Raw genomic sequence first — 15,095 nt, 5'->3', positions numbered from 1 at the left:
AGATAACAAAAGGACAGAGCTTGGTGGAGCTGAGCAGCAAACACTGGGCTATTGTGTATTAACAGCTAACCCGATTAAGTGCAGCCTGTTGCAGCCCGAGATGTCCAGCTCTATAGGTGAGGACTGCTGGCTCTAAAGACTTTGGTAGTGTGATTATCACTGCTGTTATTAAATTGTGTCTGCCAAATGTTCCCAGACAGCTCCCACGTGGGGCCTGTGCTCTGTGTGCTGCTCATGATGCTGTATTGTAGTTATTAGAAAGTATTGTATTTTAATGAAGAGATAGTTCATAGAGTAATAAACTTCTGGGTTCGGTTAACAGGCTCAGTTCTCTCTCCCTGTTGGGTCACACCACATCTATTCAAGGAAATGCAGCCCTTGAGACAGAGCCTTCACAACCCTGCCCAAACAATGATCTAACAATTACATCCTCAGGAATAACATCTCTACCCCAGCTCTTTCCCCTGGCTGATAAGATGGAGGGAAAGCAAGCAAGAATTTCTGGGAAGCCTGTGTTAAACCCTTCTTTTCTCCATCCCATCCCCTTCCAGGATACTTAGTAGAAGGCTTCTGGGGCAGAAACTAGGAAAGGGCTGTCCTGAGCATGCTAGTGGGGCTGACTTTCTGTATCTGGTGGTTTTTCTGGTAGTTCTGCTCTTTCCACCAGAGCTGTGCTGTTTGCAGCACTGCTCTGCAGAGAACTGGTCTCAGACCATCTCACCTTGCAAGCAGTCTCAGGTAACTGTCACTGCCATCCTTAGCAGCAGAAGTATCTATGCTGGAGTTGACTTGCTGCAGAAGCCTGGGGTCACTGTGCTACATCCCTGCAAGTACTGAGACTGAGAACTACAGAGGAGGCTGATTTAGGAGGGAGCGACAGTTATCTGAAGTCTTGCATTTCCAGTCTCCTGCTGAGAAATTAGTCTGCCAGTGCCCACAGTCCTCAAGATGGGTAGCCTCTTTTCACATCAGAAATTGAGCTTTCTGCAAATAGCTTAAGGAGGGATCATTGTGGTCTCTGCCCCTCTCCTTTCACACTGCAGGGCATACAGGAGGATGAGGGAATTGGACTGTAAATCAGGACACTGTTGCATGTTCATTCTGACATGCTGCTTCAACAAAGTTACTTCATGTTCTTATATCCCTTTCAGAGCAGATGAAGCTGCTGCTAGAGCCCAGGGTAAATAATTCACTAAGAGAAGTGAATATATTTATGAAGAGTTAGTTAAAATGCTGTGCTTCTGTCATGCCTGCTTTTGGAATTGTCGGCTGAGGAGCTCATTTCAGTGCTGTTTGTGGGAGGCAACGGGGTGAAGCAGTGCCTGTGTGAGAGGAAGAGCCCTGTGAGCTTCAGACACAGATGGAGAGTGATTTGCTGTTCTGGACAGGACCAGATCCTGCCTGAGGAGCTGATGCTCCTGAAAAGAGCACTTAACAGACACTGATGGGCCTGAGAGCTGAAGAAGGGGAGCTAGACATGTAAGGTCATATTCAACCCTGCAAAAGGGTCTGGGTGATGGTGCCCACTCAGGTTTTCAGAGTGGGGCTGTAGCATGAAAAGCTGCTTTCTGTTCAGAGTGGACATTGGTGGAACAAGGTGGTAAAAAACTCTGCTGTGTAGGGCCCAAGGCAGGATGGGCAAGATGTGGCTGAGTCTGCAGAGCACCTGGATGTTATGGGACATGGGTGCTCTGCAGCCAGTGCTTTCCAAAGCATGCACAGCCATAGTTCAGGCTCACAGTGACACCAAGGTGTGTATTATTCCCTTCTCTCAGAAGAGTAGATTATTACATGGACAGAGAAGTGACTGTCAGAGCTAATAGGCCAAGCCAGCAGCAGAGCTGAGAGCAGAGTCCTGGCTGCAGAGGTTTTATGGTTTTTCTGCCAAAGGTGACCAGCAGAGAGAGAACCATAAACTATGCAAGTAATTTTCCCCCAGAAGCAAACAAGCCTCACTGGCTGCTCTTTCCTTCCCATATGTTGAGAAAAAGCATCTGTGATAAACACAGGAGTACAAGCCCATTTTTCTGCTGTGAGCTGTTGCTGGTGTGCAGATGTCTGTGGGACCAGCTGATGTGGGCTGAGATGGGGCAGCTGAGCTGGTTTCATGGCAGGCATTGTTACCACAGTTGGGGAAGATACTTGTAAATCTTGGTTATGGTATTGAAAGCTTGATGAAGAAAAGCAGGGAAATGATGCCCTTAGAGCAGAGAAGCTCCACTGAACTGCTTTTGGTTGCCAAAAAGTCCTGGTAGTACTTTTTAAATGGAATTTCCCTTTGTGAAGAAAAGGGGCTGCAGCTGGTCCAAGGCAGCAGTGGCTGCAGCAGAAGCAAGCCATGCCTGGAGGAGTGGAGGTGCCTGAGAGGGTTTTTCTTGCTTTCTGTGTCACACTTCTGTGTATAAGCAACAGTTCCCTGCCATGTGGACCCTCCCTCAGGCTTTGGGGCAGGGAGGGTAACAATGTCCAGACAAGTCCCTGCTCTCCATTAGAGGAAGGAGCCACAGTGATATTCCACAACTTTTGCTCATACCTTTTTTCTGGGAAGTAATTTCCTTCCTCTTTTCCTCCTGACGTTTCTCTCTGGAGAATTGCTGTCTTCTATGAACATATCCATCTTGTTTCCCCACAGTCTCTGCACTCATAAATCCTTCATCTTCCTAGAGATGGTGTTTTAGGCTCTGTCATTGTCAAATCCAATCCTTAACTACTCCAGCTCCCACATCTAATGGAGCAAACCTGGTTTTTATGTTACCTCTTTACTGTCAATTCATATAGAAACCCCCTCTGAAGGCTGGAGAAGTTAATCAGTTGCTGCTCTGGAGTTTGTGGAGAACTGGAGGTCATGAACAAGTGGCAGGATATAGCTTCTGCAAGACAAACTGGCTAAATGAGTTTTAAATTTAAAAATCAATGTCTTAATTTCAAATACTTTGTTCTGCCAGCATGTTGAATTCCAGCTGTGCTTTAATACTTCAAATGACAAAAGATCCAGACTGCCTGGTGGTTCCAGAGTTGTAGTGGGCTCTTCAGCTTGCCCACATCACTGCTGGAAGCCAGATGGCTCTGAGAAGGAGCACCAACAACCTAGAAAGACATCAGCAGGGAAGTAGACAGCACAAGTGTCAGGTGGGGATGCAGAAGGTAAAACTGTCTTGACGTGTTCCTCGCCTGTACAGTGTGTACAGAGCAGCTGCTCCTGTTTTTGTGCCCTTTCTATGAAAAAAACACCTAATGTTAAACTAAATGAGATCTGTTCCTCTGTTTAAGAGTGGCCTGCTGTGTTTTGACTTGATACAGGATCGAGGTGGGGAGAAATCTTCCTCTTTCCAAAGAGATTGGATTTAGGAAGCTCCTGAAAATGTCTTCTTCCTGGAATCCATCATTCTGCCTAATGTACGAAAAGGGAAGCAAGCGGCGTGCATTGGGATAGGGTGATCCATTATCATTATTTCCTGGCATATTGATTCTCTGCCTGGACAGGAAAGCTCTGTCACACCGTCAGCCAGCGGTGACGGATGGCCCTGCCACAAATGTGTCATGGCACCAGCTCAGACAAATGGCTGGGGGTAGGGGAGCAGCCAGGCGTGGGGTGGCTGCACACCACTGCCTCTCTGCTCCCTGCAAGGGGTGGCAGGCAGGTGTGGTGGTGTTCTCTTCAGGCTTTCTGTGTAGAAGGAGTAATGGGAGTAGGGACAGGGCTGGAGAAGATGTGAGCATCTCACAAGTACCGTGTCTTGCAGGGATGCAAGGGGGGTTAAACCAGAAGCTCATTCTGAGCATCAGTTCTTGCAGGAACCTACCATGACAGGGGAAAAAAAAAATGTGTTTGAGGCTTGGACTTACTTTCTTTTCTGCAATAGCCTTTCTGCAGAGAGATGAAACTCATGTACAAACACCATTTTTCATTTACAGAGGTGTTTTCTCTGACTCTGTAAAATAATCCTTAGACTCAGAATGGCTAAATTATCTTCTCTGCTTCTCTGCAGCTCTGTTGTGTTTCTATCAAAATGCACAAAAATGTATTTCTTAATATCCCCAGACTCACATATTTCCCAAACTGTACTACTTTGGATGTCTGCTCATCCATATTCATCCTTACTTCACCTGCAAGAACCAGAGCAGAACTGCCCTGTCTCTGAATCAACATCTCCTGAATCAAGAGGAGAGGAGCAGTAGCTGACTGCAAGGTCTGCTTTATCTGAGTACATTTGTTCCTCAGACAGTGAGAGGAGCAAAGAGAGTCTGCAGGAGAGGCAGTTGGATGGCTGGGATGAGATTTATCACAATTTTCCTTTATGGCGTAGCCCCTCTTTATTTTTTTTCCTTAGGCTCACTTAGATCCTTCACTAAAAATGATGCCTGAACACCTAAAAGACACAGGATGAAACAAGAAGTGGCCTCTGTGCCTTGCTGACTGCCAAGTCTGTGGTGTGGGGGCTTGGAGTGGGTTTAACACCATGGAAAAATCAGGACAAGCAAAACCCTTGATTGCTTTTTAAGCATTTATATAAGACAAGGCTTAAAGCGAATTTTTCTTGTAACCATCTAACAATCCAAGGTGCCATCACTGTCAGCCTTGCTTTGTGGCTCTGGGTGCTGTTGGTCATGGTCTGAAGGTGTTTCATACCTGGAACACATTGCTTGTGTCCTCTGTTCTGTGTGGAGAGGAATGCATCAAGGGTCTTTTGATGCATTCCAGGATTCTTGTGGTGAAGGAATGCTGTTGGACAGCTGATGTGACAACAGTAGGTGACATGAAATAGTGTCGTGTGACTCTGCCTTCAGCCTGCTGTCCCAGGTAGGGGATGTGAGTGGGAGCTTTGTGTGTGCCTGAGGAACTTGTGCTGCCTCTTTTCTGCTCAAAGCTGCCTGTCCATCAGCCTGTCATCTTCTTTTCATTTTGAACTTATCATCCAAACCATATCTAGGTTTCAGAGTTTCATTTTTTGGCTCACCTCTTCTCAGGGACAGAGAGATAAATTTGACAGGCAAGAGTTTTAGCTCTCCAGTTCCAGGAGTGAGAAACTCTTCTGCCTCAGGGACTGAGAGGAAACAACCATGGGGCAGGGCTTTTGTTCTCTTCTCTGAGGCTGGAATTCTGCAGGGGAGGTTTCCAGTTTACTCAGCACCTTTTCTCTCAAGGGTCTTGCATCTGCAGAGCCCCAGTGCTCTGGCAGGGGAAGCAGAGCTTGCCTTGTTGGAAGCAAAACTAGTTTGGATCTTAGTATTGGATCCTCACTCCTTGTAATTATAATAAATTTCTGTAATGCATATTTAATGAAAAACAAATACATTAAATTCTAGTTGCTTAAGCCAAAGACCATCCATCATTTAGGGAGTCCACAAGAATTCTGCTCCTTCAGTGTTCCCTGCCAGAAAAGCACATGTCAGGGCAGAGGAGAGTCTGTGGGAGATGCTTCAAGGATGGGGTGCCTGCCTGCAAGTTCCCCTGACCTGGTCCTGTTGGCACTGGTGCAGAAAGTGGGGCTTTGAGCCAATGGTGAATGTGGGTTGGGGGATGGAAATAGATCACTCATTATTGTGCTGAGCAGAGCATGAGGAGATCCACTCTCGTGTGCAGGGGGAGAGCGGACTTGTGAGTAACATCTTAGCTCAGATACAGGACCAGCTTAGGATGGGGCTGCAGAGCCTGACCACCTCTCCCAGGCAAGAAGGAAAGGAACAGTCCCAGCACATTTCCAGAGCTACCCAACCTGCTTTGTCTTGTTACTCAGGGCATCTTTTCCTCTTCCTTGTAGCCTGTGTAACCCCAGGGAGTGCAGCCATGTCACATCACCTGGAACACAGCTCTTTCTGGGTCTCTTGCTGAGCAGATACGGCTGGCAAGCATCTCCCCTCTGGGGAGCAGTGGGGGAGGCACAACAACTGTACCCCTGTTCACGGTGCCCCTCACCTGCTGGGCTTGAGTGAAGGCAAGGGGAATTGCACACCCCCAGAGCAATGAGCTGTTGCCTTCCATAGCTCTCTCTGACTGCCCTTGGGGGAGGAAATGGAGCCTAGCACTCCCAAAACGACCTGGCCTCGCAGTATCGTGAAGGAATGGATCTGCTGCTCTCAGTGCAGTGTTTGGGGAGGGCTGGTAGACGTGCCCTGTCACTGGGAAACAGTTGGAAGCGAGAGGTTTCCTGAGGCAGCACAGGGTGAAATGCAGCATGTGGCTTGGGAAGGGTTCAGCATGGAGCTGGTGTTTGCTGCAGGAGAACGTGAATTTCTGAGAGAGGGTTTTGGAGAGTGCTAGGGTGTATGGGAGGCAATGTTCAGTGAGAATCTGATCTTTCTGAGCACAAGAGAGGCAGCATTCACTAACTGGTCTGTAACTATTTTCCCTAGTCCTATGCCTGGCAGGGTTTCCCATCGCCAGCTGCCTGTTGTGGGGAGCAGGACTGAGCACAGAGCAAGCCTGTGATCTTGTCACCCCAAGGTGAGCCTGCTCACCTAGCACTGGTGCCAGCCTCCTATGGACTTGAACTGTGCACTGCTCTGTTTAATTCCTCTGGATTTACGACATTCAAAGTTGTCTGTAGTAGTTGTTTCAGCATTTTGTTGATTTTTTCATTACCTGATAATTCACAGCTCTGTTCCTGTGCCTCAGACTGGTACAAGGACAGCTCTGTGCAAGCCACAGTGGCTCACCCATTGCAGCACCAGACTGTAAATCTCACTGCCTGCTGCCCTGCCAGGCAGGTCCTTTTCTCCCCATTACTTGTTAACTCCAGCAGCTGATGATCATCTTTTCTAGGCTGATGCAATTTTTGTGACACCAGAATTAGTTTTCTGCTGCTTTTATATGCCATGGTAGGAAGGAGAATCTCACAATAACTGCTCTGGCTCAAATTTCCACTCTCAGAGTAATAAGGGCATTAGCCCGATCCCCTCAATTCATTTTGTCCCTGGCATGTTGTTATTTGTAATAAGCTTTGTAAAATGTTTTTAGGCTTTTTCCTGACATAAGTGAAGGGTAGACAAGCAGACTTTGTGTCTATAAATGATGAATTTTAATAGCAGTCTTTCAGTGCTGCTTTAGTCCCTTCCAGACTGGCTTCTCCACCCTGGGATTAGCTACAGACAGCCTGTTCCTCTTACCCAGGAAATGGCTGGCTAGTTCTTGCTCTATCATGCTTGACAGATCCCAGGGACAGGAAAGCTTGCTGGTAGCTGCTGCTTCTGTGCATGTAGGGGAGGTCTTGAAAACATTAGTCCAGTTGGAAATGTGTAGGACTGTTACTGGGGTTGACTGGAGCCAAGTCAGAACTCAAGCATCTTTAAGCCTTTTTGAAATGACATTATTTAACCAGTGTGTGTGCGGCAGAAGCATCCATGGACCGAAACCCTTGAGGGCTTAGGGTTCACCAGCCATGTCAGTCTTCTGCTTCTGAAGGGCACGGCGCAGCCCTGTGCTCTTGGGGGTGGGAGGGTGAGTCCCTGTGGGAAGGAGACTGGAGGGAGATGCCTGAGCCCATTCCCTTATCTGCTGACTGGCACTGACAGCAAATCACAATTAATTCCTGTGCACCTCGCCTTTAAAGTAGCACCCTCAGATAAGGTGGTGCATCAAAGAGATAAGGAGATGCTCTTGCATAGCAGGAGAAAGCTGGTGCCAAGATTGCTAGTGGAATGGGAGGAGGTCATGAGGAGCGTGGGCCTGGGCTTGACCTGAGACCTTCTCTCTCTCTCCAGCTTTCATCCTCATGATTATTCTGGCCCTCATCCGCATCAGCAGAGGCCAAGCTGAAGGTCACCCATCCATGGCCCAGCTGTCTGGCATCCGCAATCTATTTGGGGTGTGCGTCTATTCCTTCATGTGCCAGCACTCCCTGCCATCCCTCATCACCCCCATCTCCAAGAAGAAGCACGTCAACAAGCTCGTGCTGCTCGATTACATCCTGATCCTGGCGTTCTACAGCCTCCTGTCCTTCACTGCCATTTACTGCTTCCGCAACGACACGCTCATGGACATGTACACGCTCAACTTCACCAACTGTGAGATCATCAGCGTGGCCTTCATTCGCTACTTCCTGGGCCTCTTCCCTGTCTTCACCATCAGCACCAACTTCCCCATCATTGCAGTGACCCTACGCAACAACTGGAAGACCCTTTTCCACAGAGAAGGGGGCACCTACCCGTGGGTGGTGGACAGGATTGTCTTTCCTGCCATCACGCTGATTCCCCCAGTGCTGGTGGCTTTCTGCACCCACGATCTGGAGTCCTTGGTGGGGATCACAGGAGCCTATGCTGGGAATGGGATCCAGTATCTCATCCCAGCTTTCCTCGTGTACTGCAGTCGGAAGGACACTCAGCTGGTCTTCGGCAGCGGGACGGTGAACAAGCACCTTTCCCCTTTCCGGCACAGCTTCTGGATTGTGTTCGTGCTCATTTGGGGTTTCTCTTGCTTCGTGTTTGTGACTGCAAACATTGTCCTGAGTGAGTCAAAGCTCTGATGAGGGTTAGCAGCACACTCCCTCTGGAGCTCCAGAGACTCCAGCATTTCAGCTCCCCCTCTGGAACTGTGCAGCGAGGAGGAGAGGCAGTATGAAGGGAAGTTTCCAGGCCGTTGGCTTGGTGACACAGACTTTCTTCACTCTACTTTGGGTGTGGGTGGAGTGAACTCAGCCTTGTTACAGTTCTGGTTCTTGGACAAAGTCCTAGGGCTGAGCCCTTGGCAGCCTGCACCGTTAACCAGTGTCCAGCCATTCCTGCCTTTGGCTCTGTCAGAGCAGCACATTTTCTGTCTGTCCCTCTGTGGTTCTCTGTGTGCTGCAGGTCTCAGCACACAGGAAAGAAACAGCCTTGGCTGTATCACTAAATGTCCCTTCTCCCAAAGGCAGGAATGTGCTGTGCAGAATCCAGCAGGAGTTTGGGATAACTGAGTCTCTTCTTTCTGCTGAGACTCCCTCAGACTAATCTCCTGTGTCAGCTGAAGGAAAACATAAGGGTGGAAATAGACCTAATTTGAAGGAAATAATTTTGTGATGTTACATTTTCTTTTTCTAGAAGCATTATCATGTTTTTGCACATTGCCTGTGATCGGGGATCTTTTGCTTAGAGCTGGATTTCTCCAGCCTGGGAGTTTACATTCACACTTCCATCCTGTTCTGTGCTGTCACAGCTCAGCTGGGCAGAGCAATGCCCCTCTGCATGCAGGGATACAGCTCTTCCCACTGGAAAGGAAATCAGCCTTGCTTCCCTCAGCACCAGCACACGACTCGGAGCTTTCCACTGGCAGAGCCCTTCTCCCTTTCTCAGCTTTGCCCGGGGCTGGTACAAGCAGCCGAACTCCAGCGGCCGGGATCGGGATCGGTGTGGGCTGGGGAGGTGCTAATTACCCAGTCCTGACACGCCAGGCTTCGGCTGTGCACACTGATGCGTTCCCGGCTCCCGCGTTGGGTAATTAGCCTTGAAACGAGGTGGGTGTTAACTCAGGGGAATGAGCTGGTGCCAGGAGGAAGCGGCTGTGCCCTGGCTCAGCCCTGCCTGCAGCAGCAGAGCTCCCGAAACAAGGGAGCAAAACCTGAAACACTGCTGGAACTGGGCTTGAATTCCCCGGCTTGTCTTTCTGCACAGGGTTAAGGTGGGCTTGGGGCTGCTCCTGCTCTGCTTCTTTCACAATTAGGCTGCTCCTACCTTAGGCAGCTCTAGGAGAGGCTCTGCTTTTAGGATGACTGTGGTCACTGTAGTAACACCACACTTTGTCACCGGGTCCTGTGTTCAGAAGCCCTGGGGCACAGATCATACGGGGTTTCCTGACAGAAGGAAGAACTTTAAAAGTTTTCACCTGAACTATTTTAAACCCCCTGTTATCAAAGCAGGTTCAAAGCCAGGTGCACATCAGATCCTCCTGCCCTCTGCACTTGCTGCAGTATTAAATGTCATCGCTCGCTAAAGCAAGCTTTGAACTGCAGCTCTTTTTAATCAAGCTCTGTTTTCAAGTAGGACTTTCTGGTTTCCATATGACCTGAAGTGCTCCTCCTGGGGGAATATGCAAGTACCTGGAGCTGTATAAAACCACTTCATAGCTTTTAAAGCAAAACCCTGCACCTCTCAAGCCTGAGCACCGCCACTGTGTCCTTGCCGAGCTGCCTGGAGAGAATCTGGAGAGACTGTTCATCATCTCTCCAGCTTGATCCTAAACAGGCATTTGCAGCCCCTGCTAGCAAGTTTAAACATCCCCAAGTGCTCCTGGAAAGCTGATGGCAGTATCTTCAGTACCAAAATAAGAAGGTATTTTACAGTTATCTGGTGCTTGGTTCTTGTTTCGGAAGCAGTAGTTTGGAGGGCAGGTTCATGGGGCAGCTGAGCTGGGAGCCACCTGCGAGGCAGCTGGGAGCTGGGCAGAGCTGGAGGGAGAATTAAATGCTGATGAAATGAGCTTTTGGAAGCTGGAGAGGCTGAGGGGGCTGTTCCTCTGCATGAGTGTGCAGATGTGGGTTCATGGAGGGGCTGAGCTGTCTGCCCTGAGCTGCCCATGCATTGCAAGGTCCTTGGCTCAGCTCCTGCCCTCCACATGACCATTTCAGTCTCTTGCCTTCACATTTCATTGCAGCCAGGAAACAGGGCTGTTCTCTGTTATTTCATCTCCTTTCACCCTCCCTTCCCCTCTCAGGAGGGAGGGAGTCCAGCCTGGCACCCTCTTTCCTGCCATCTCTTACATTTAAAGATGTGCCTTCTCTTCCCTGGCCTGTGTGTCCCCCTCTCCCCCTCAACAATGTGTGACAGTGACTTCTTAGGGGCTGCACCTCCAAGAGCTGCTTGGATCCAGGTATTGGATGGAATGGGATGCTGAGTGCTTGTGTTCCAGCCCCAGCCTTTGCCATGGTACCTTACTGAGAAGGACTGTGTACCCCAAGGAGCATGAGTGCTTCTCAAATAAATAACCATGAATTCCCAGACACCTGCTGTCCTTGCACAGCAGCAAAACAAATACATCCGAGGAATTGGGGTGATTAACAGAAAGAAGCTCTACAGCAGAGAACATTTTTCATATAAAACATGACATAGCAATGCCTTAAAAATTACTGGAGAAAGCAGGAAGGGAATGGTTCAGTGCAGCCAGTACTGGCTGAGGGGACACTGGGTGACCCCGTGGTGCAGGGCACAAGCTCTCTCCTCTCACTCATCATGAATAAGTCTATTTTTATTTGGCCATTATCAGCACTAACAATTCATTATTGCAGATTCACACGTGATGCTTTGTCCTGACTGTAATTAGTTTTTAAAAAATGGGATTAAAACCAATAAAATGCACATTATACATCTGGTTTAGTCTGATTTCTTTATCCATCCCTTTCTTCCTCATGCTTAGGCACGGAGCAGCTATTCCTGGAGGGGATGGCCATGACGGATGGGGCTGCAGGCCAAGGAGAAATGGCAAGTGGAGAGGGTAATGGAGACCCTCACCTCTTCTCTATTAGCCTACTGTAACTCTGGGTTCTAGCTGCAAACTCAATTAAAACATCTGTACTTCCCCCTTCTCAATTACGGCTCCTTACACTTAAAGCCAAACAAATTGAATTGCTCCACTGCCTCAGGCTGCAAAGGCAGTTTCTGCCAGCAAATTTATTATCACCATAAAGCGCAGCTTGATTTATGTTAAAATATTAAAGCAGATCTTTATGATGGAAATAAACACTTTCTACTGTGATTCTCTCGAAGGACCTCACAAGCAGCAGCGGATTTTGGGGCTTGGGCTGTAAATCTGAGGCCAAACTGGCATGGGGGAGGAATTCAGTCTATTGCAGCACTTGGAAAAGCAATGGCCAGGGAAAGAAAAACTTTGAACCTGAGAAGAAGCTTTAGGCAAAGCTTCACCACCATCAAGGAGCCACGTGTCCCTGATGGGATTCAGCTGTTGGAAGTTGGGGGAAAGTGCTCACCAGCCTTTCCCCTGGGTGGATTTGGGCAGCCCAGGAGCTGTCAGTGGGTCAGGGAAGGGCACCTGCTGCAGGGTCTGAGCTGGGGAAGGCTTTGTGCCGTGGCTTTGCCTTGGCAGGAGGCAGGAACCAGGAGGTGGCTGCACCTGCTGCTCCCTCAGGCATCCTTGGGCACAGGCATGGCAGCTGTCCCCAGCGGCTTCTTGGCCCCATATGTGTCCTGGTTTGTGATTTACCCAGTTTCCTCTGCCTGGACCTGAGTCACCATCTTCCCCCAGCAGCACCAGTGTGTCCTTGCCATTGGAGCCCCTTCCCAGTGGCTGACCTGTGCTGGCCTGCTTTGTTCCCCCCCTCCTCATCAGGATGCTGAGCAATGGGGCAGTGAAAATAGGACCTGCTATGGAGATGTCAGGGCTGGCAGAGGCAGGGGGTGGGTTTGGGGGGACAGTGCCTCCCCCCTCAGTGGGGCTGAGCCCCAGAGGTGGGTACCCAGCAGTGATCCAGCCTTATTTCTCTCTGCATAGCAGCCCACAGCCTCCCTGGGTACCCTGGGTGCCAGAGCAGGCTGAATTAAAAAGTGATTGATTAGACAATTTCAGCAAAAAGAAATAATATTTCTCAACGTCTGTTAAACACTAAATTACCCAGCCCCTCTTTGGAAAGCCTAGCCAGAGGGTGCTTCCAGACTGCTGCTTCCCTGAAGGTTTGTCCCTGGTGTACCCACAAGCAGAGAAATTCTGCAGGAGGAGCTTGGTCCTTCCTTGGTCCTTGAAGGTCACAGATCTCACCTGCACTGGATTGGTCATGCCCCAAACACTTCCTTTCCCACCACTGGTCACAGATCTCACCTGCACTGGATTGGTCATGCCCCAAACACTTCCTTTCCCACCACTGGTCACAGATCTCACCTGCACTGGACTGGTCATGCCCCAGACATTTCCTTTCCCAACAGTGCCCAACGCCTGGCACAGAAATGGGAGAAAATCTCAGCTTTTCCATCCCAACTGGCATGTAAAGATGATTATGCAAATGCCACCATGGTGGCCAGGGACCTGGGCATTCACATGGGGCACCCAGAATAGCCCTGGCCTTACACCAGGTGCTGACACCCAACCCTGGGGCCACCTCTCCTGGGAGCACCCCCTGCACCCCATTTGCCCTTTCCCTTGCTGTCCTCAGTCTCCTGCAGCAAAGCCCTTCCATAAAACATGAAGCAGCTCCATTTGGCCTCTGCTGAGTCACCAGGGACATCTCTAATTAATTTAAAACGTGGGTTGGGGATTTTTGCTACTTATTTTTTTCTCTTTTCTGCTCCCCTTTGCTGTCACAGCCCCAGCCTCAGATCAGGTTTGACTGCAGCTGTTTGTGCTGGCTTCCTCAAGCCAGAGAGCCACAATTTGAGGGAAGGTTCCCAAGGCCACTCTGAAGCTTTCCCAGGGACCAGCCTGTCACTCCAGGGGGCATCTGGGGCACTCGGCTGGGAAGAGCTGCCCCGGGTGAATGGGTGCCATCACCTGTGGCAGCCGGGATGAATACCCTCCTCTTCAACCGAATTTATTTATTTATGGCTTTTATTTATACATCAGCACCTCCCACCCTCGCCAGGAGGCTTGGAGGGGCTGCCAAAGCCATTAAGAGACACTTGCAATGATAAATAAGTAAAGGGAATTAAAGCACCAGCACCAGTGTGTGATGGCAGCCAGGCTGGGGGATGGGGGGCTGGCTGGATTTAACCCCAGACAGATGGGTGGATGCACTGACGGACAGATGGATGGACAGACAGATATTGCCGATGCTTTTGGGCCTGGACCACACGTGGCTGGGCCCTTCTGGACCTCCTTGGGGATTTGCAGCCATCCCTGGGGCAGGGCTGGTCCCAGAGCAGTCCCTGCCATTGTTCCTGGGAAAGGAATGAATTTTCCCTGACTTAGACAGTGGTACTTTCCCAGGGCATTCCTGAGCTAGCTTTCTCACTCCCAATCCCCACATGTTCCCTCACTGTTACCGGCCCCAGCTGCTTGGTGGCTGCCAGCAACCCCCAACAACTGTATTTTAATAAAAAGGAAAAGGAAAAGGAAAAGGAAAAGGAAAAGGAAAAGGAAAAGAAAGGAAAGAGAAAAGAAACTCTGCTCTAGAGCAGCTTCCCGGGGAGACATTCATGGAGGAAGGCGATGCCAAAGCTGGGAAGAGAGGCTGAGGGTTGGCTCTCCCTGGGAGGGCCTGCCAGCAGCTCTGTGTATTTCTGGTGGTGCTGCTCTGGGATGGGGCTGGAACCACCCGGCAAAGCCCTGGCTTTAGCCCGAGGCCCCGGAGCCTCCGTTCCCATTTCCCAAAGACCCTCTCCCCTGCCTGAGGCTCCTGTGAGTCACGGCCGCCCCTGGTCGCGCCCCAGCCCGGCAGGGAAAGGGCTGTGGCAGACGTACATGAAGAGAAGAATTAAACCCGGCTCATCTATCACACCTGATTTATGGCTCCATCAGCCTGGGAAGGTGGGAGGAATTTTTCCCTTTCTCATTCCCCACAGCACACCTTCCCGGGGCTGCTATGCCGAGCTGGAGATCCCTGCCAGGCTGCTGTTTGCAGCATCACTGACTGACCCGAGCTCAGGGCTATCGGTGCCCGGCACCCCAAAGCTTGAGCAGGGGGCTCCAGTGCTCGGCTCCAGCCTCTGCACAGGCTGGCGGCTCCTAATTAAACCCTCGGAGCAGTTGCCATTTTTCTTTTCCATCTTTCCCTCGCCGGTGGGACAAGCCTGTGCGCGGCTCAGCAGTAACGAGACACGGACGGGGAGGGGGTGCACAGGACAACGAATATTCATGGGAATCCATGATGCAAGGGCAGCCCCGGAGGATGGAAGAAGGGTCCCCAGGCAGCTGAAAATGTCTTTTTAATGACCCAGACATGGCGCTTCGAGTCCCTTGAGTGAAACCAAAACGTGACGGCGAAACGGCGGCGGTGCGTTTGGCGTCCCCGATGCCAGCCCCGCCTGTAGGGAGAGCTCGACCCAGCCCGTACCCGCCCTTGTCAGGCTTCTCTGATTCCCCCAAAGAGCGCACCGGGACCGGCCGAGCCGCTTGGAGCATCCCGCTGCCGGCGGTGCAGGACGCCGGGAGGCCGGAGCCCGGCCGGGAGCCGCTGGCTGGCCCGTGGGGACACCCGGGCAAAGGGCAGGCAGAGGGGTGCGGACACCCCCCTGTCCCCCCA

At 50.5% G+C, this 15,095-nt stretch overlaps 1 protein-coding gene across 5 annotated transcripts in view; it reads left to right on the top strand.

Annotated features, from left to right (window-relative positions):
* The window catches only part of TMEM104 (transmembrane protein 104), a 44,121-nt gene extending 32,843 nt beyond the window's left edge, over positions 1-11,278 (top strand). For all 5 annotated transcript variants that reach the window (XM_041486611.1, XM_041486610.1, XM_041486608.1 and 2 more), the window contains exon 10: positions 7,702-11,278. In XM_041486611.1, the coding sequence (XP_041342545.1) occupies positions 7,702-8,462 (761 nt within the window). In that variant the 3' untranslated portion in view covers positions 8,463-11,278. The remainder of the gene's footprint in view (positions 1-7,701) is intronic.
* Positions 11,279-15,095: the final 3,817 nt, after the last annotated feature.

Source organism: Pyrgilauda ruficollis, unplaced genomic scaffold (genome assembly GCF_017590135.1).
Source record: "Pyrgilauda ruficollis isolate IOZ18807 unplaced genomic scaffold, ASM1759013v1 scaffold77, whole genome shotgun sequence".
In the NCBI taxonomy this organism is placed as follows: domain Eukaryota; kingdom Metazoa; phylum Chordata; class Aves; order Passeriformes; family Passeridae; genus Pyrgilauda; species Pyrgilauda ruficollis.
This window is presented reverse-complemented; position numbering and strand designations above follow the sequence as displayed.